This window comes from Anarrhichthys ocellatus, unplaced genomic scaffold (assembly GCF_004355925.1).
Source record: "Anarrhichthys ocellatus isolate YVR2014 unplaced genomic scaffold, GSC_Weel_1.0 scaffold16, whole genome shotgun sequence".
NCBI lineage: Eukaryota > Metazoa > Chordata > Actinopteri > Perciformes > Anarhichadidae > Anarrhichthys > Anarrhichthys ocellatus.
In genome coordinates this window covers 9,715,994-9,738,035 of record NW_022280046.1, presented here as the reverse complement: position 1 = coordinate 9,738,035, position 22,042 = coordinate 9,715,994, and the positions used below count along the sequence as shown (strand labels likewise).

The 22,042-nt window shown below is 41.0% G+C and overlaps 1 protein-coding gene across 1 annotated transcript in view; it reads right to left on the bottom strand.

The window, feature by feature from the left end:
• Positions 1 to 46: 46 nt before the first annotated feature.
• The window catches only part of LOC116387947 (ras-specific guanine nucleotide-releasing factor RalGPS1), a 59,529-nt gene continuing 37,533 nt past the window's right edge, over positions 47 to 22,042 (bottom strand). The window contains exons 8-17 of the mRNA XM_031855410.1: positions 20,965 to 21,032; positions 10,205 to 10,331; positions 8,993 to 9,144; positions 6,388 to 6,436; positions 5,686 to 5,766; positions 3,825 to 3,930; positions 3,599 to 3,691; positions 2,969 to 3,074; positions 2,789 to 2,880; positions 47 to 2,045 (exon numbers count right to left, since the gene is read on the bottom strand). Coding sequence (XP_031711270.1) covers positions 2,016 to 2,045; positions 2,789 to 2,880; positions 2,969 to 3,074; positions 3,599 to 3,691; positions 3,825 to 3,930; positions 5,686 to 5,766; positions 6,388 to 6,436; positions 8,993 to 9,144; positions 10,205 to 10,331; positions 20,965 to 21,032 — 904 coding nt within the window. The 3' untranslated portion in view covers positions 47 to 2,015. The remainder of the gene's footprint in view (positions 2,046 to 2,788; positions 2,881 to 2,968; positions 3,075 to 3,598; positions 3,692 to 3,824; positions 3,931 to 5,685; positions 5,767 to 6,387; positions 6,437 to 8,992; positions 9,145 to 10,204; positions 10,332 to 20,964; positions 21,033 to 22,042) is intronic.

The window sequence follows — 22,042 nt, the reverse complement described above, 5'->3', positions numbered from 1 at the left end:
TTCAGTTGTTCTTAGCTCCACCCTCTCGTGATACTTCTGGTTGCCAGAAAAAAAGAGATGGTAACGGCCAAAAATCAAGATGGCGACGCATGAAATTCGAGAGTCAAGGCTTCAAAACAGTAGTCCACAAAACAACGGGTGACTTCAACATACGGTCTATCGCAAAAGCTTCAGCAGGAAGTGGGTCTGGGTTCTTGGGTAGTACTTTTACCGTCCACCTACATGTCCTCTTCCTGATAGGTTCGTCTAACCTTGAGTTGTTTTTTTTAACCTTTCTGATCATCTGACTGCTCGTGTATCTCGACCCTTCAGACTTGGGTTCAGCCTGGACAGGAGGCAGTAGTCTACATGGGCCAGATGGGATATGTAATCCCACCAGGGCGTTCTGTCTGCTTCAGGCTCTGTCCTGGTTTGCCCTAAGACTTTCTTCAAGCTTCTGTCAAGAACTTCCATAGGAGCATAAAGGTGCTGGTAGAAGAGCTTGTCAGATGGTAGAACAGCTGTAGATGCGTCTTGTGATTGGCTCTCACTTCTAGTTGGACAACACATTGTGCAAACAAGTTCATTTCTATCTTAACCCTTCTTTCTGTCTCTAACCAGTTGTTCTTATGCTTCATCTTAACCTCACTGATGAACAAGGCAGAGATGTTTTAACCTGTGTTCCCAGATCTCAGTAATTACCCTGGAGAACAATATTATTATTAATGCTAAGAATGATTGCCAAGCCTCGTCCAATTAAAGTTGTAATAAAGCAGAATTATCCTTTAAATTCAAAGAAACATTTTGCTTTTGAAGCAGGTTATTTAACAGTACCAATGCTGATGGAGTCTTCCCTTATGTCCTTCAGTTGGAGAATAGGAGTCAAGCTAGTTTTAGGGTGGCTTCCCACCATCAGTCTCTGAGGAGCAGCTTCTTGCAGCAGGTGGTGAACAAAGATAATGATTGTACCATGTCCCTTTGATGGCCAACTGTCAAAAAAATAAACTCTTTTACAAATAAATACAGTATTTACAGACACACGTGATTGTTGAAAGCTTGGTACTTCATTGTAAATTGCTTTAACTTCACTCCACCAGCAGCCTTTGGCATACTGGTGTGGACAGTAACTGGCTCTGTTCTGCTGATTGTGTCCGTTGTTCATTTCCATGCTGTTGATTTGTTCTGTAGAAAATAGGAATTTTGCTTTTTGTAAACCTTGTTATGTACATCAGCAAACACCTGCTGAAGGGAACTGATCCAGGGTCGCTTCTTCATTTGACCAACAATTCATGGTTCCATAATAATAATAGTTATTTTGGAACAGATTCAGTCCAGCTGTGTGTCACAGGGCTGATGAAGACTCCCCTTCTGTCCTTTGTTGCTGCAGAGCTGCTCTTAAATGGTAATGAGACCTTCAAACAGGGTCACGTCTTTCATGCTCACGACAAGTTCAGAAGTTTGGACGTGCCTCCACGTCGTTGCGTACTTACTCCTGTAGGATGTTGAAAGAGCTATAGCACTTTCACAAATGCAACCACTGGAACAACAGGGGGCGTCTTATTCAACTTCCTGGGTTAAAAACCATTTGAAGGCCGTATAACACTGGTCTGCAAACCGAAGATCAGCATCAGTCAGCTAACACTGTTGTCCACATTTGTGCACTGATCATTTCACCCAAACTGCAACCCAACATGGGCCAAAAAAACCAAAGTGCTTGCTCACATTTTTTTTAGCAGCTTAACAAATGACAGCGAACGATGAAGCTTTGAGAAAGTAACAAGAAACAACCTCACCAAAGTCTTCCATTGGCTGGATTGTTCCACAGATGACATCACATTTAGTCCTGGGGAAGAAGGAAGCAGGTGTGTTGGCGGTCACACATCCAGTATAAAAGAGCTTCTTCTACACTGTCAGATGCTTCTTGACTCTCCCACTTCAGTTGATACCATCAAATTCCACCGTGTTCCATTATTTAGTCTATACTTCACAAAGAAATGGGTTTGGAACAACAATGTCCCGCTGGGTGAGGTCTGCTCTCATTCAAATGACATGAGGTTTGCTGGTATCTGTTGAAAGAATGGTACATATTTAGCACAACAATAAGCTGCTGGGAAAATAAATACACCAAGTACACCAAGCCACTCGTAGGTCTTCTTTAGAGGCTACTCTATGTTTGTACCTCTGTAACGGTGGGAACTTCATCATTTTACCCTGGAAGGCATTTCTGTGAAGTTGTCAGTACTAGCATATCCATTCTTGAGCTAAATGTGTTTTGTGAAGTCACAGTGACCTTTGACCTGAATCAGATTTAATGCTGTCCAAGTGGACGTTTGTGCCAAATTTGAAGAAATCCGCTCAAGGTGTTCCGGAGTTATCGTGTTCATGAGAATGGACAAACAGACAGACGGACATAATGCGTCCAGCGCGTCTGCATACAAATGGACATCATACAGAACAGTGTGCCATCATAGGTCATCACATGGTGCCGATATCAACCCCTTCTCATTGCCTGAAATGATCAATAAGTTGCAAAAAAGTAAATTCAGGTAATAATTCAACATTTAAACTCAGTCAGTTGAATTGTGGAGGTATTTTTGTCTAAGTATTGTGTTCATGCATTTAAATACAAATCAAAATCATCTCTTTGTAATGGTCCACAGCGGTGAGAGGTCTCTGTGGATTGTTCAAGTATTTATGGTAAGAACTTTGCAGACCACATATCTTATACTGTATATTTACATTACAATTCATCCGTCTCTTCAGCAAAAACAGTTGTTTCATCCGACCAGACTGAGTGTGCTGAACATACCTGAGGTCTACTGCTCCTGCAAGCCTCCTCCAGGTTTTTGTGCCAGATGATGGCTGAAAACCTGGATCCGGTCTGGAACTTGTAAACATTGCCTGTGAAGTGACACAAATAGCTGCGTGTGAATATCTGAACTTAACGGACAAAGTAAAACAGCAGCAGCTCTGTCGGAGCGGAGCGGACCTTTGTCTGGGTCGTTGAGCTGGAAGATGTTGGGTCTGGCTGAGTCATCTGGCAGCACCACCATCCATCCAGTCACACACACCTTCTTACAGGGGCTGGACTTGTACTGTGGCAAACACATGATTAATTCATGTGCATGTTATTATACATTACTAAACTGCTTTCTCATTTTTATGTTAGCATTCAGATTGACAGTACAAAGGATGTAAAAACACAGCTGTACAGCTGTTTATAACACTGTAGTCCATCTCACACATGTACTGCGCTGATATAGAAATCCCCTGGAGCTGTGAGTGAGAACGAATCAGTTGAGGCAGACATTAAACAGACAGCTCCCTAGGTCTCCAAAGGTCTGTGTAATTTGCGATTGAGCCCATGTGTGAATAGAAACCCTTTTTATTGTCATACACATATACACATACACGAAATTTGACCTCTGCATTTGACCCATCCCTGTATATAGGGAGCAGTGGGCTGCCAATGACAGGCGCCCGGGGAGCCGGGGGTTCAGTGTCTTGCGGGACACTTCGACACGTGGCACGTCCCAGTCGAGGATCGAACCGTTGACCCTGCGGTTACCAGACAACCCTCTTAAGCCAGTGAGCCCCAATACAGCAGTTTGTTACTTACGTGTTTCCTCTCTGAGGCCCTCAGTGCTTTCGCCCCATAGAACGTCAGCGTTGATCCGGACAGAACGATCCAAAACCTGGTCCACGATGACAACTGCAATGCAGAAAAAGAAATGGTCACGCTGCAAACTCTCGTCAGATGACTCCTTTTCAACTTTTCTGACGTGGTCGGTGTTTAGAAGAAAACAGAGCGGCTTAAACCAGAGTGGTATCACAGATCAGCGCACCTTGGGCTTCCGTCCCTCCTTCAGCAGCGTTTTCCTTCGCAGGGGTCCTTCAACGGTCACGCTGCTGGCCTCACTGCATCCATAGCAGGAGTTGCCAGCAGAGGAGCTGAGGGCGATGAAAAGGGGAGAAAAGATGCAAGGGGGGGTAAGTAAGAAACTGAAGCAGATTTGTGACCAGTATTAAGAGTTCAGTGTTTGACACAATATGATGCTCTGTGACAATGACGAGACTCACTTCTCTACTACTCTCTATCAGCCTCAATAGACCAGAATTCAATGCAGGATGTGTGGGTGTGGCCACACAAATGTAACCCTCTGTTACTTCTGTCCCTATGATGATGCCATATTTGACTTCATGATAGTCCAGGCCATAGAATGTACTGTATATAAAGTTGGATGACATCACAGCTCCCTGTAGAGTGAAGCCAAAACATCTCCATCACCCCCTTTTGGCAGGTTGCAGTATAGGTCATGAATCGCTATGTTAGCGGATGGGATATGGGCCAAACTACAAAAAATCAAAGTATGCGCCAAATTATTTTAAAGATGATTTCTGGAAATGTATGAAGACTAAGAGATGTAACTTTAACGTTCCATAACCTTGATTGTCTGCTTTCTACCCCTTTATCTAAAGTCATTGGTTCATACTGTCACTTTATAGAGATATTATGGTTAGTTGTAGCCAACCAGCTCGTGTGGTGCTAATGGAGCAGCTAGGTAGCTCTCACGCTAACAAGCTAGCGGCCGTGCTCGCGACTGGGTCGGGCACGGCCTCGACACCACGGCTCCACTAACCGATCACAACTGCTCAGCCTCTGGCTCCGAATGTGCAAGATGGCAGCTCCCGTATCCGCGATATTTTGGCTTAATTTTTCTACAGGAGGAATCAGAGATGCGTCGTCCTTCTGTATTAACAGTCTATGCTATAGACTCTGAGTATCACTATTGTAGAATAAATGCAATGTGAACAAAGCGGAATGAAAATAGTGTGATCACACAACAGTGTATGACAATGACAGTGACTTTAAAGTTTTTATTCTGAAAGTATCCTGTTCCTGTTTTACAGGATGACATTGAAAACCCCGTTTCAGACTGTGATTGTAACTACAGGGTCAGCTCAGTAGGGATGTAACGGTTACTGGTTTCACGATAAATGGTCCGTCTAAAACTTATTTATCATTATCATTTACCGCCAGTCTATTGCAAGGCTGGCTTAATGTTGGCGAGTGTGTGTACGGTTTATTTGTTGGTGAATAAATGCTACAACTCCTCAAGAACCAAGTCAAGTTCCTGTGTCTTGCTAGCCACCTGCTGACCAAAGCGAACCGGGCTAACTTAAGGTGAGCTGACCTTTAAAGAGGACCAGCTATTCTGCGACGTGGGTCGACTTCGTCACAAGACTCCTCTGTAGACATGTCAATTGTTGGGGTAGTTGCTATTACTTAAATGCAACACAGATTATAGACTTTGTTTGTGTGTGTGTGTGTGTGTGTGTGTGTGTGTGTGAGAGAGAAAGAGGTAAAAATAAAATAAAAGAAAGAAAAAGAATCATCCAGGTTTTGAGAAATGTGTTGATGACTGGGTATTGATCCTTTGGTATTCATCATTTTTCTAACAGTAAAATAAATCAGCATCCCTATAGACAGCTGTATAAAGAAAATCAGCCACTGTACTTGGAGCTAGGAAGTACAACCCACAGTCAGATTAATTTACTGAAAGCTAAAATAAAAATGACCAACATGCAGTGAAGGGATGAGGTGAGATAAACCACAGTAAGAGTCTAGCTTCTGTTACCCCATAAAGAAGAGCTCATTCTTATTTAAAGGGATATCGCCCTCTTACTCTCCTACTTCCACTGTACCTGTAAACATAGCTGCGGCTCCGGGGGGAGTTGCGAAGCGGGACCCTCCAGTTGGGGCCCAGTGTTGCGTACATGCGGCCCCTGTTTGTCACACATTGTCACAGTCAGTCTCAAGCTCATGGATTTTACTGTTTGATAAACAGAACTGTTCAATGTATCTCACGTCACCAGAAGAACCCAGAGTGTAAACTAAAGCAAATTTAAACCATTCACAGTACTGAGATACATACATGGTCATATTGTCCAATCACAGCCTGTTTATAATCTGCCTCTCATGGATACATTTGAAATATTTATTCTATGTTCTTGCTGGGACAAACATAGATATACAGTATGATTAACATGACATAGGGTGTTAGCAACATTCAAATACATTGATATTATATGCATAATGAATATGCAGAGTCTTTTAAAAATGTTGCACTAAGACATTTTTGGTTTAGTCTTTTCATGGGATAACTGTCTAAAATAACATAAAAAAAATAAAAAGAATCTTGTCAGCCTCATTCTCCAACAGAACCTGTCTGTTGGTTTGCGATGACTTTGAGGTGGTGATGTTGTTTAAATGGGATGAAAGCAGGCGGGAGGCAATCGTTTTTGTCCTCAGCTTGATATCTAAATACTTAAATAAACCACTTAAATGCTCGGCACACTTTACTTGACATTTTAAAGTAATTTAAATATGTAATGATTGGCTCTCACCTCTCCATTCCAGGTGACAGCTCCTCCCCAAAAGAGCTTTCACTGCTGCCTGTCAGGCAAAACACAAGAGTTTGTGAGGAAAGCTAATCAGGCATTTATATACATATATACTGTATATACATATAGATCAGTGGTGGGCCGTGCATTTTATACCTGGGCCTTCACTGCTGTCCTGCAGCTAAAACACCACCTAATAACCTCATGATGGCGCCACAGCTACGGTTATTTGTTTCTAGGGGTGTAACAATACACGTGTTCGTATTAAACCGTTTGGTACAAGGCTTACCAATCGAACAATACGTTTGAATAATACTAGTGCATTTGGAAAATTCAGAAGCTTAAATTGTGGGAAATATAATATTTTCGGTGGACTGCACTCACGTAGGAGACAACGGGCTGTGACCTCTGAACCCGGAACAATGACATAAAACAGCCGAGGGCCCGCACTTCTGGGAGGCTACGCTAAACTAGCTTTACAAACAATAACTCCGTGCATGACGGTATGCTTCGTAATTAACGGACAATGCATATAGTCCAAATCTATATAATTAACACAATGACAACAACAAACTCACAAGAACCAGTCACATATATTCATGTGACAACAAAGCAACAAATCCATCCAGCAGACCTGCAGCAACACGCATTCTGCTACACACTCGAGGGCCATTCAGATATTAGATGTAAAAAAACAAACGCAGTTGACTTACCAAATGCTGTTCACTTAAAGACAAAGTCCATCCTCCTTTCTTTGTTGACAAAGAGTTTAATCCCAACTCACTAATCCATTCCTCCTCCTTCAGCCATTGAGTATTAAAAAACAAAGCTAGATAAAATAATCTACACCAAGCAAAATGCTAAAAATGTCATAATTTCTTCCATATCTTTCAATTTGAACTCTTACTACTCCGACTAAGCCTCTGCTTAAATTTCATTTTCCAACAGTCACGTGCTCGCCCACTGACCAATCACAGCACACACTGCACCTCACAGCGCACACTGCACCTTAAAACTGAGCTGCACGTAATGCTGATGTACTTGTAGGCCAGCTAGCAGGCTCTGGCACGTCAAAGAATACGCCCAACATAACTAAAACTAAAGATCTGATTGGTTGAAGACTATGACAATCAACAATATCGTCCCCATTCACTTAAACTGCACATGGATGCACTTGTGAGTGTGCAGGCCTCGGGCCTCTCTTCTTACCTAGAGACACAGAGGTGAAATCTGATTGGATAAAAGCTCTACTTAAAACAAGCTGCACTGGAAGCAGAGCAACTGAGGAAGACAGTAGCTGTGCAATGACAAAAATAAGATCATGGGAAAATGACGGCACGTATGAGCCTCAAGACGCACCGTCACAAGAAGAATACACGAGTTGTATGAAAAGGAGACGACTACAAAAGCGACGGTGTTACAACGTGCACCAGCTGTTGCTCTCACTGGAGACTACTGGACATCGCTGGGTAACCATCATCACCTCGGAGTTACAGCATTATATTGATGAACAGTAGAGCTGCATTCACATGCTCTGACTGTCAATGAAGACAGACATTTAGCTGAAACGTGCTGAAACATTTTATTCATGTTGCACAGCAGTGGAACGTTTCACATACAGTCACACACTGAGTACAGATAGTGAAGAGATAGAACTGCTGCTGTGTAAAGAGAATGCTGCTGTTAACAAGAACCTGATATGTTTAAAGTGTTTGCAAACCAAATGTTATTGACCTTTTGTTCATATAGCAGTACTTTTAAAATAAAAGTGCACAATACACTACTTTTCATTATTGAACTTTATCGCGATTAATCGCAAAAAATCCATGTGATTAATCGCGATTACAAATTGTAATCGTTGCACAGCACTAATTAATATATATATATATATATATATATATATTTTTTTTTAACATGGGCGGAGGCAGAAAGTGGACGGCGCTTCTCTGCAAACCGCGGTGCCCGGCATGAGACGATGTACACCTCAGTGCTGCTTAAGGTGCTTGATCAAAAATGAAGCAGGCACTTCATTCAGATTACACAAAGAGTAAAAATAAAGACCAATCGTATGATAGCTTATGAAAAGTTAATTCTCATTTTTCGTGCGTATTTCAAAAAATGTCCAGCAGCACGAGCGATCAGTGTGCCTGTGTAAACTCCTGCAGTGTTTAGGAGACAAGACTACTTGGTCAGTTTTAGGAAAAGATCGTGGTTTTAGGTTTGTTATGTACCCACTAACTTACCCACGCGGCGTTAGTTCAACAAAATAAGTTAAATAAGGTAAAATAAGTCAACAACAAGTCCTGTGTCTGTTTGACCCCACCATCCACCCAGACCTCCTCCCTACGTGAACTTTGTTGCTCTTTATATTAAGTCACCTCACTTTCTTAGCGGGCAGCCCTGCACGTCCTGGCTCACTGTGACATAGGTTATAAATTACAGTGCACTACTTTTTGTAGGTATAAGGACAAACTGTGGATGAGAACAGCCTGAACTATTCAGTGTTACACTTCTACAGCACGGACACAGCGTCATTGTATCTGTCATGAAGCGAATGTCACTGCATGTTATAATGTTGAAAATAATGAACCGTACCGTGGATACATACCTAGAGACAGGCCGTTGGACACAGACGTACTGTGCGGGTCATTTCTCACTGGACTCTGAGACTCTAAGAAGCTGTCGTCCAGCAGGTGTCGTGCTTTCTCTACGGGAAACGTGGCGCTCCGGCTTTCTGACATGCCGTACTGACACATCATGCTGCGGACACAACGGGGAAAACATTTTCAGATCATGTGAGCCATTAATATAGTTGTATCTCACCATAGTATGCTGCCTGGCATATGTGTTTGGTGAATGGAACATGATTACTCTTTTACCAACTTATTGCTGCTCTGCATGTATCAATAAATATAATCAGTATTGTTTAGCTGTGTTTTCTTGCTATCTGTTGCTTGAATGGCTACATATTACTGCTGTATTATAACAATAATAAAGATATTAATAATTAGAATCTTTCCTTCAAACAAGAGGAAATAATAAAGATATCAATAACAATAATATTATTATTACTGTTATTATTTATAATAAAATTAGTAGTAGTAATAACAACAACAACAACAGTACTACTACTACTACTACTACTACTACTACTACTACTACTAATAATAATAATAATAGTAATGATCATGATAATTATTCTGATTATTTTATATATAAAGCACCTTTCAAAACTACAGTTACAAAGTGCTTCACAAACAAGCACAAATAACAGAAAGCAGAAGAGCAATCAAATACAAATAAAACAACAAAAAAGCCTAACGGTAACATTCAGTCTTGAAAGATAATTTAAAAGAAGTCAGTGAGTTTATAGTCTGAAGTTCCTCTACAAATGTTATTTGTATTATTCAACAAACACGTTGCGGTTTCCTGTTACAGCGTGACAATCAATCACTATTCTGCTACACTGTGGCGCTACACTGTGGTGCTACCTCATCTGAGTCTGTGTGCTCCTGGTGGTAAAGTGCATATCAAATGTAGAAACGTTGTTTTACACAGCTTCAGGTATTATTCTGTGCAGTAACTCATTCTTTTTCATTTATAAATGAAATTTCAACACAGAAAGAGCTTTTGTTTTTTTTACAACTAAACGCATTGGGAGTTGAGGAAGTTTAGTCCCGAGAGGTTCCACAGCTTATTCAACACTTTTAAACTTGTGCGTGTATGAGTGTGCAGGTTAGGCTTTAACATGGGTTTAGAGAGACGTTAAATGTTGTAGGAATCCTGAATATACCTTCGGGGTAAGACCTGTCACACTCACTTGTTTCCCAGACTGTGGCTCTTCCTGTGGTGAGAGGGAGGGGGGGTGGGGATATGAACCCCGACAGAGGCGTCGGGGCAGGTAGGCCGTCGGTTATACCGCAAAGAGGCAGATACCTCGGACAGACCTGAAACACAGAACAATGTCATTACTATTATCATCAGAGATGAGGGGTCATTGTTATGCTGCTGATTAGTGCTGGGCGGTATACCGGTTCAATACGGAACGCAATAACGATCCAGCTATGCAAGGACATGGTCCGCTATAGACAGTCGAGAAAGACGGGTTCAGAGCAATGATTAAAACACTGGATTCAAGGTACGTCTTACCGAGGCGACAATACTTCAGCCAAACTGCTATCCCAACATTATAGGAACAAACGAGCACAGCTTTTATATTCTATGTACTTCTGACAGTAGAGTAAGCCACTATAAACATATATAAAAACACAGTCAAGGAAAAAAACAAATACCGTGATATACCGTGAAACCGCCAGAATCTTAGAAAAATACCGTGATACACATTTTTGGTCATACCGCCCAGCACTAGTGTTGATTAAACAGACTTATAGATACATCTCTAGATGTTGACAATGTTTCTTTTTAATGTTGAGTGTATAATTGTTAGAGGCATACACACAGATATATTTCTAAAGTATTCCTTTACTGTAACAAACGTGCTTATTTGAACCTAAACAACAATCTTTCTCTAACCTTAACCAAGTACTATTGTTGTGTAAGTAAACCTAAAAACTAAGCAAACCTACGTTGGAAGTTATTTTAAAAAGAGACTACATGCATGTAACAAGCAGAAACTGTTTTCTGTAAACACAGCAGTTTATTTTGAAGAAACACTATGCTTGTAGCGAGCAAAAACTGACACGCCGTCCCTAACACGTCCAAAACATAGACTGGGACGTAGTCGTCGTGACGTCACCCATTGGTTTGTGGATTGACGTTTTGAAGCCTCAAGTTTGGCTAATTGGCCGTCGCCATCTTGGCTTTTTTGCAACCAATGAATGGAAGTGACTATATTTGGATTGTGGAGGAGTGACGTAGAGATGCAGTGTACAGCTCTGGTAGCAGCAGCGACCTGTCAATCACACTAAGCCTGCCCTAAAGCATACCCTGCTTTATGGTCTATGTGACTCTAAATGGACCATAATGTACTAAATGAACATCATGCTGTATTGAAGAAGACTTGAAACTAGAGATTGAGACCATAAACTCATGTTTACAATGTTTACTGAGGTAATAAATCAAGTGAGAAGTAGAGTCATTTTCTCATAGACTACCAGACAGTCAGACCTTTTTTTCCAACCAGAGAAGTCGCCCCCTGCTGGACATTAGAGAGAATGCAGGTTTAGGACGCTTTAGCATTGGCTTCACTCGGCAGAACCGGAGATTTCAGCCTGGTCCAAAACTGACCCCTGGAAAGGTACCTAGAGCATCATAGTTTGAAGCGCTGGGACACTGACCAAGTGTCGGTATTTGACGAGACACGGCTACATAATATCGGATTAGTGAGTGGTGCAAACTCCCAAAACCATTTGAAATGACCCCAAAACTAAATGACACACAGTAAACCTGTGCCCTCTGTGTCATTGACTGCTTAGCGAGGTTGGCAACTACATGAATCAGATCCACTAGATGGAGCCAGCGAGGCAGAGAATGAAAAAAATAAAAAAAACATTATTTCCATCGGAAACCAATCCCTTCATCAACTGTAGGGACTCTGTCTAAATGTTCTGTGTGAATGTGTTAACAGGTCTGCCCATATAATGCTATCATCAGTCCAGCCAGAGTTCTGCTCAGGTTCTGGCAGGACTGAGTTGGATTGGTAAATTAAATCAGAGTGATCACGTGCATTATGTGGTGGTGGAACCTCTGAGTCATTCTGTTCCCTCTCACTGGAAACCCACTGAGGCCATTCAAGCAGCTCGACATGACCAGTTTGGACCAGGCAGGGGAGTCTATGTTCATCATGCTCAGCTTGGAATGCTTCTGACTTGTACAAAGTCATTTTGTGGTGTTAAGTACCACGAGCATTAGAGTAGGAACCGCTGCATTAGAGGACAGACGGACTGTGATTGTGCCTGTTGGGTATTTTGGTGGGGGAAGCAGATAGATTCCCACTGATGATGTTTCTATGGAATTTGTTCAAATTAGAATCTTTCCTTCAAACAAGAGGAAAATGTTGACTCATCTGCAATTTTGTAATCGCGAAACCTATGTGGTGAAGTCAGAATTACAGGAATGTAATGTGGCAGGATAAATTGATCCCTCTGGGACGGAGGCTGCCTTAATGAATCTACTATTAGCTAGTAAAGACACATGCTGGTTTGGGTTGCTGCGGCTTGCTTTCTGCACACTCAGCAGAATAGCACCCAAGTCTGAATACTCACTTCAAGTATACAAATGTTATTCTTCTTCTCCCCACACAAATTCACGCAACGCCTAATAATATCTAATAATGTCGATATCAGCCGCCCTGGGAATGAATACTGATTCACCAAAGACATCCATATAAAAATTTTAACGTTTTAAGTTTACAAACTTCATAATGTCAGTGTTTCAAAAGCACTACTTAATTTGATTTATGATCATATTTTGTTTTGTTCATTCACTGCAAGATATATAAAGACAATTTACAGTACAATAATTTGAGAAAAAAAACATGACTGAATCAAAATACATAACACTGAAATTGAGTGACATAAGCAATATTTCTTGGGACTTTTAACAAAGGTGGAAAAAAATGTTGAGCTAGAGGTTGTTTAAAGAATAACACCAATAACTATCCCAGATGAGTTCTATCTACAGACGAGTAGAAGAGGGTTTCAACAGTTCCATTTTCAATGAAAAAATTCCATTTAATAGAAATAGAGCATTTCATAGTTAGTGACAACAGTCAAAATGATGTCGGCGGAGGCATCAACTGTTGCTAACATTAATTCTGTGCGTAACTTGACGAAAAGCCAAACTTTTGGCTGTTGTCTTGTTAATGTGCTCGCTGCAAATCAGCCAAAAATTATCTGTTAATCCATGAAAAGGAGCACTAATACTATTCTGGAGGGCCATGGTGGCTCTACAATTTATTTTGGTTTACCATTTTGCTAAATACATGTGGGTGTCATTGGCTTAATGCAGCCGATAGGAAGATGCACACACACACTAGGACTGGCAGCTTCAACAACGCAGGCACAAACAGAAAAGCTGTGATCTCACAACAGGAGCTGGACATGTCCTTCTGATGTTAGCACATCTCTAAGCTACCTCAGCTGCTGCTGAGACACTGCACTTACTGAAGTCGTGAATGCTCTTCTGCTTTCTATGGATCTGGAATCCACCTCAGTGCTTCTATAGCTGGACCTCAGTCTTCGTTTTGATACTGTTAATAATTGTATAAACCTTGAGCGATAGGGTAAACAATTTGGCGTATCTGGCCTTGCTCTGGCGTGGTTACAATCTTACTGACCCTGAGTAATACGACATCAACAAATACAAAGTACCTCAAGGCTTCCTCTGCTTTTCTCTTATCTTTATATTTCACCTCTTGGCCAAGTTATACGCAGTCATCAAATTAATTTCCACTGCTATGCTGATGATACTCAGCTCTATATGCCTATAAGCGCGGATGGTCCGTCCAAAATGATTGAATTAGAGGCTTGCTTGTCTGCTGTGAAAGACTGGATGTTTAGTAATTTCTTGCTCCTAAACTCTAATAATACTGACATGCTGGTCATTGGCCCTGCTCAACATAGACAACAGTTTGATCAAGTAACAGACAACTGTGTGATATCTCAGAGTTGAATCGAACGCAACACTAAGATTCTTGTCGAACTTTTTCTTTTGATCAGAACGTTAAAGATATCACCAAGATCACCTTCTTTCACCTACGCAGCATAGCTAAAATCAGATATTTTTCATTCATGGCTGATGCAGAGATCCTAATCCACGCCTTTGTATCATCCAGACAGGATTATTGTAACGTTTTATTGTCAGGCTATGTGCTAGAAGTCTTCATTAACTCCCAATCCATGTCAGACCAGACTTTACGGTGCTTCTGGTGACTTATAAATACCTGATCTCTTTATACCTTATACCCAAATCAGGACTCTCCACTCAGAATACAGGGCTCCTGTCTGTCCCCAGAATGAAACAAAGTCAGCTGGCCAAAGGCCCTCTTCCTAGCCTGCCCCCTTCCTTTTGGATAACCTTGCTATGGAGGTATCATTTTTTGCCCTAACTTTCAGTTAGTTGCTTATTCTTTGACTACTTCAGACCGTGTACCTGATACCATTATATTTCCAGCTGGTTGGTCTCAGCCAAGTATTTAAAATCCTTGTTAGTCCTGCCAACGAGAATACTGTGAACTTTCTGAAAACCATGGCACTCCTTATCTGCATTCATGGGCTATACTGTATATGAGTTATGAAAAATTGAAATGAGCCAATATTCTTGAGATGATCTGAGCTAGAGTCACGTACAGCACCACCACCAGAGGGCTTTCTCCCCGTTTACAGCCGTTATGTATGAACATCATGTCACGTGGATTTTCTCTTGTTTTTGTCCTTGCACACATTCTGCTCCCCCATGTCATCCTACACTGACCGGTTGTACATGGAGCGAGTGAGTAAACCCAATTCTTCTGTTTGGCAGTGTGTGAAGTGCATGACACTTGTTTATTCTGAATGAGCCAACAAGCCAGGGGACACAGCCAGAACAGGCCTTTCCTACCATGTTATATAAATGATCATCGGAACAGCTTAAGCAGGAAAAATCGTCTGTTTTTGTGTCCTGATGAAACACTCATATATCACTCAAGTCAGAACAAATATATGTACAAGTCCATTCAAAGCAGCACGTTTGATATACACATGTTGAATAGTGAGTAAAAGGAAAAGGGGAAATTACTTAAAATGCACATTTTTCATCAGTTACGTTCACATCTACATTTAATGTGTACAAGGCAGCATGTCTGCTGTACTTTTTTGCTGACCCGTAACGGTGGAAAGTAACTAAGTACATGTACTCAAGTATACTTCAGTACGATTCGGAGGCTCTTGTACAGTGCGTTTGCTTTCTTTTTTCACTTTATACTTTTTTCCGCTACATTTTAGAGGCAAATATTACTTCACATCAGCTTATAAAATACAATACATGGGGTTACTCCAGGTATGTAAGAGAGAGAATGACTTAAACCAATCGATTTTCTGCACAGTTGCGCCTATTGTTAGTGTTTAGCATTCGTTTGGACAGCTTCTAGACGAAGGCAATCAACAGACCCCGGGAAGCATGCCTCACCTCTGAAAGAGGGGAATGCGGGCAGCAGCGCTGCTTTGGATGCTAAGCTATTAAATGTCATGACGGAGTCACTTAAATGTAATATTTTTGTTAAAATCAACTCATCGTCATCCACACTACACTCTGGAATCCACAGTGGCCGACAACCAACTCAAGCGGCTGGACGGCAAGTGGGAGGACCTGGAAGCCAGATCTAAGAGGAACGTTTGTGGCCCAACTTTTCTGCCTGGCGGACAAATCCCATATTCCATAACGCACATCTTTCCCTACGCACAAAACCAAAAGATGGCGGACCACCTCATCCATTCATGGTCAAAGTTCACTACTTTCAGGTCAGAAACCAGAACCTGCAACTAGCTTGATAATCTCATGCTAATTTATCATAACGGGAAACATTTTTTAACGAGCTAGGCTGGTGTGTCACAATGAGAAAAACATGTCTTTATGAGAAAAGATAACATTGTATTTTTTTTTGTCTTGGTGACAGAAGCCACACGTTCACCCTGGGGCCAAACCTTTCCCTGTAATAGCTCAGACACATGGTTCCTTCCTAAATGACTCACTGCTGTTTATTACAGCGGCTGATGCACGGTGCACTCTTGGCACAAAGAGACTCTTTTGTAATTAACAGGCACTGAAATTGAAACCTTTCAGTCCAGTGACAAGCACCTTATCACTGTCACTTTATAAAGATTAATAGCACCAGATTGTCTTAAACGTAATCATATGAAATCATATGATAAGTGGGAGAGAGAGAGAGAGAGAGAGAGAGAGAGAGAGAGAGAGAGAGAGAAAGAAAGAATAGCAGCTCCTAACGATTACAAACAAATCCCAGCATGTGGCTGGCCGGCCTGTGAGACATGAGTCTATGGAAAAGGATCAGTGCGTTTGTTCCCTGAGGACACGGCTGTGGAACGGCTGACATGTTGCTGCTGTTAGCTGCATCGTTAACTTATTCTATGACTTCAAGCTCAAGCAAGGAAAACCCTGGTTTATTATAGGAGTTAATTTATCAAAGAATAAAGCTGATTATTAGTTACATAGTATTGTGAAACCACAGCATGTCGGACTTCTAAAACAAAACTATTTTTCTATCCATTCCCTCGGCTGTGTGCGTTTCCTCCGTGTGTCGGGCTGACGAATCTTTAATGATCAAACTACATATAAAAACAGAATTCTAATGTAATCACAATCACAGACAGAGCAGAACATTAACGTATGCAGACAAAACAAATACCGACGCTTGGTCAGTGGCCCAATGCTTCAGACTAAGACTCTCTCTGTACCCCTCTAGTGTCAGCTTTGGACGTGGAGATGCATTTTAATGCCGGTTGTAAAGGGTCTTTGATACCTTACAGTCTCTGAACACCTGCAACGTTTCAGTGAGCTCTGTGTGGTTTCTATGTTGAGAGTTTTCTTGTAATTGTGAGAAAAGGTTAAGGCGGTTATCAGTCATGGCTGTTTGAGAAGACAGAGGCATGATGGTGCTACCTGATTCAATTACATCACTTTGAGGATTTATGGGTTTTTATTTGCGATGGACATTATTATCTTCTGTCATCAAGTTACTCACAGAATTAAGATTCATCAGTAACAGCTGATATGATCTGCCGACAGGTGGAAGTGACGGTCTGCGCTGGCTGTGGTGAGAGTCTGCTACCTGGATGTTTGTACACTGCTCTTTGTTAATGACATTCACAGAGTAGAGATCAATATGAATATGTGTATTTTGCTAATACGGATGTCAAAACTCAGTCACTCACCAGTGCGTCCAAATAATTGTTCACATTCACACAGTCTATGTCGTCGACCTTAGAAGGGTTGCAAAGAGGCATTGTTTATGTATTCACAATGTATCGCTTTATATTTAATGATCGGGGATGTCCGATTCTGTGAACAGCTTTCCAAAGTTACCGAACTAGATAAATTATGAGACATTTTCTTGTAAATCATAATTACGAGATAAGGTGTATTGTTTTTTTCTTTTCTTTTGTGAATGTATTGCACTTCTGTAAATTTCCACTCGCATATGCAGCAAAATGCAGAAGAGGAGCGCTGCGACACCAACAACACAGTAGAGTCAAGTAAGGATTGAAATGTGATCGGCTTTCATCCGATACGATCCATTCAAATGGATTGATCCTTAAGATCATCTCAAGACATCTCTACTTACTCTTATTATCAAATTATTCAAATGACTTCCCAAAAAAAATGTAATTAATCAAAAAAATACTGAAAAAGGGGAAAAATAACTTCTTCCAACTGGAGAAGTAGGACGCAGCCCAGTTTTTTATTTTTTATTGATAAATTACTATCATAAATTATTACTCAAATGATTAAGAAACTTTTTAAATTGTTATGGTTTTGACTCATCTGTTAACTAATGCTTCTAAGGGTTTGGATGTGAATTTCTTCGGCATCACTTGAACGTTGGATCAGGCTAAACGCCCTCACTGACATATACGCAGATGAAAGCACAGCTCACACACGTTGATTTAGCTCTGGGTTCATCCCTCTTCATTACTCTGACCTACATCCAGCTCTTGGCTTGTTCTTACTGCATTACATCACCGCAGCCCAGTCCAGATGAACCCCTCCTAACCCCTGCTCAACACAAGAAAGGAAAATAAAGGAAGTGGACTGGCCCTCGGCAACATGTCCTCATGGAGCTGTTCATGCACTATGGGGTCAGATCAGTCTCAATATTAATAAATGCACACAGAGGGATTCACAAATGCATTTGATTGTGATTCATATACTGTATGTCCACAAATAAATCTATTCCACACCAAAGCTAACGTTAGCTGTCCGACTACTTTGCTCTTTTCCCTTTCTACCCTGTTCCCTACCCGAGCATGACGTAAGAGAATGCCCTCATGGAGACATTTGATTGGCCACAGAAAATGTCCTTTTTATTAAAAAAAAAGAAAGAAAGAAATTTGTGGATTTCTATTTCTACATATATTTAGAACAAGACATGTGTGTGTGCACCAGAAATACACTTGTGAATCTCATTTTTTTGTGTGCATTAAAAATATATTTTTGTGGAGAGAATCATTTATATAGAAATCACAAAATAATTTGTGCATCCTTCCGTGTGCATTCATTAATATTGAGACTGATCTGACACCATACTGGCCTGTCCACACATTTAGAAAGGCAGCGTTCAGCGTGTTAACTGCAGCTGCTCACCTCCATGAGGACCTCAGAGAGCACAGAGAGGTGAGGCAGGATGGAGGACATGATGGAAATCACACTGACACATTGTTTGTTAGTGCACTCAGGACAGCCAGCTCATTCTCTGCTGTTTTCTTTTCCAATCCAATCAAAATATAATCAATCAAGTGTCAATATGGAAACCTGCTGTGACTAACTCAACCTGCAGAAAGCTATGGGTGACCATTTACCATTCTGCTGTGGTCTAAACACTGCACTACATGCATGTCATTAATCAAACAGCTTCTCTTGTTTATGCTCATAAAGGGATAGATACGGGAGATCAGAGCATCATCTGAATAGAGACATTGGTTGGGATGTTGGACACTGCTCTCAAGTGCTTTATCTCCAGATACTTAACTGTTACTCTTGGGAACTTCACATAATCTACTGTCCCTCTGAACTGTGGAGTACCCCACGGTTCTGTTCTAGGTCCTTATTCTAGTTGGTATTTACAGGATTCTTGCCACATGCCCAATAATACATAATCCAAACTTTCATCACTATGCTGATGACACGCGACTTTATGCATCTGTAAATTAAGGAACATACGAAAGCCCTGAGAGGCAGTTTTTTGTTTGTTTTGGGGGCAACGTTGATCTCCTATGTAGGAGATGAGTGGATCTGAATCTAAAATCTCTTGTAGCAAAAGCTAAAATCTCCTGTGCATTAGCCCACTAGTTTGATTAATCAATTAAAAACACAGTGGCAGTCTTACAGGGGATTACGTTGGTCTATTTCTTGGTCAGGCACTGTAACATCCTAGCATCTTATCATCACTATGAGGTTGACAAGCAATCAGGCAGACACTCTAGGGGAGTCATTGTGGCTGGTAACAAAATGTAACTATCCTTTAAAAAAGGAACTTGGCATTTTTAAAAGTTAAACGAATGAGATTTAACATGTTAATTAGTGAGCGTTAGAGGTGCTGGGAGGTGAATATTCTAACCTTTGGACAGAGGCAGGATAGCTGTTTCCCCCTGCTTTTCAGTCTCTCTGCTAAGCTAAGCTAAGATAATCGCCTGAATACTGTAGCTTCACATTCAGTGTACAGACATGAGATGGATAACATGAGAGGGTATATTGTCATATATTCCTTGGCAAGAAAGCAAATAAGCATTTCCAAAAATATCTAACTTATGTGTTCTTTTATATCGACATATTTCTTCAACACCGCAAACATTAACTGGTCCTAGCAAACTGCTACCAAAAGCTTCTGAGTTGACTTAAAATGATGTTGGGAAGGACACATTCACGAAAATGTGAAACGCAATAATGAATTGAAAACAAAACTTCGCTCAAAAAGACGGATTTTCTGGAGCTTTGATGAGCGGGCCGTCCTCTCCCTCTTCAAGTATACCTCTCACTGCAGCTGAAACAAAGTTCTCTGATGACTCTGCCAGAGTTGGGTGCATCAGTGGGAACAGGAGAAGGAATACACTGTAGGGTGCAAACCGAACGAGCTGCTGCTGAAGTTCCACAGGACCAAGCCTCCTCTGACCCCTGCATCCATCCAGGGGCAGAATCCAGAGGTGTTATACTAGATACGGGAGATCATAGCATCTACATCTGAATAGAGACATATTTGCATTTTTTTCATATTTAATATTTTTTCATATTTTTATTAATCCTCGCAGGATTAATAAAGTATGAAAGGATATCTATCTATCTGTCTGTAAGTACCACGCGGTGCACCTGGACGACAGGCTGGAACATGCTGGAAACAGAGGTCACCTACAACATCTGCAACAGGCTGCTGTAGATGTTCTAGCATCACCACGAGCTAGTTTAAAGACCAGCTCAGTGAATGGAGGAGGAGTTGGATTCTCTGCTGACAGTGACGGAAAAGAGCATGAACGCCTCCCACCCACTCCATGACAAGCTGGTTGAGATAGGAGATAATGCAATTCGATAATGCAAACTGTGGTTTGTTTGCCTCCTCTACCAAATGAAACGTTCAATCTTCTGTTATATGCTACAGTTCATGTGTAATAATTATATTTGTAATCAAGTGAAGCTACATAAGATGAACTGTTCCTGCTTTTTCAATGATTGTGATATTGGTGTAATGGGGTCCTGAAATATTTTCTGGTTCTCACATGTAAATTTATGTAATTTAGTGATCCTAATGAAAAAAAAAACTAAATAAGTAATTGAAATAAATACCTGATATTCAATAAAAGATAAACCACTGGAGGACCTTCCCATCGGTGTAGCTCTACCACGAGTGTGTCTTACCTGCCAGGTCTTCTTTAGAAGAAGCGATGCGAGGGGAACTGTTTCCAGGTTCAATCTTCAGAGACAGCCTGCAACACAAACGGGTTCCATCATACACACCACATCACTGCTGCTCACGAGTGTCGAGACAGAAATACATCACGCGCTCACTGCTGTGACATCAACTCCAGCAGTTTCATTACAGAGTTAATCAGTCGGTAAATGATGCAGAAGTACGAGCATAAACTTTGTCTTTGAACCGCGAACAGTTTATCTGAACATTTCACAAAGCCAATTCCAGAGCTTTTTACCATGGCGTTATTTATTTACCCCAGATGATTAAAGCCAGATCAGAACCAGCCTACAGTACGTCTTACTGGGCATTGAGGTTTCCCGCTGTCTCATCATCTGCTGATGTGAAAGGTGGGTTAAGAAAAGGGAACACACAGCTCAGTCATTTGGACCTATAAGATATACAGCTATGAAGGGAGTCTGTGTCGGGGTTGTATTTGAAAGACAGGATTCAGCGGTTACATCCTTATTTCAAGTCAGTCAAGCCAGTCCAGCTGCCAGTTTTAGGCTGAAATTAATTTTGCCTGGAATTGCATAATAAATTACATTATACAGTTGAACAGACTCACACTGTACACGCATAACAATAATCCAAAGCATAGTTTTTAACTTCAAGTCTATTTATTCAGTTTTTTTTAATCCACGGAACCACAGTGATTGTGTATTGGGCTCTGAGTGCTGCCAAAACACTGGTGGCCTACACGCAATACTGTCCCTGAACACATGAGTAGAAATCTGAGAACTGAAGCTACAGCCTGAAAATATTGTGTGAATGATAAAATAATTAGTGCTGGGCAACGATTACAATTTTTAATGGCGATTAATCGCATGGATTTTTTGCGATTAATCGCATTGTTATGGCAAAGTTCAATAATGAATTCAAAAGTAGTGTATTGTACACTTTTATTTTAAAAGTACTGCTATATGAACAAAAGGGCAATAACATTCGGTTTGCAAACACTTATTAAAACAAATAAGGTTCTTTTTAACAGCAGTATTCTCTTTACACAGTAGCAGTTCTATCTCT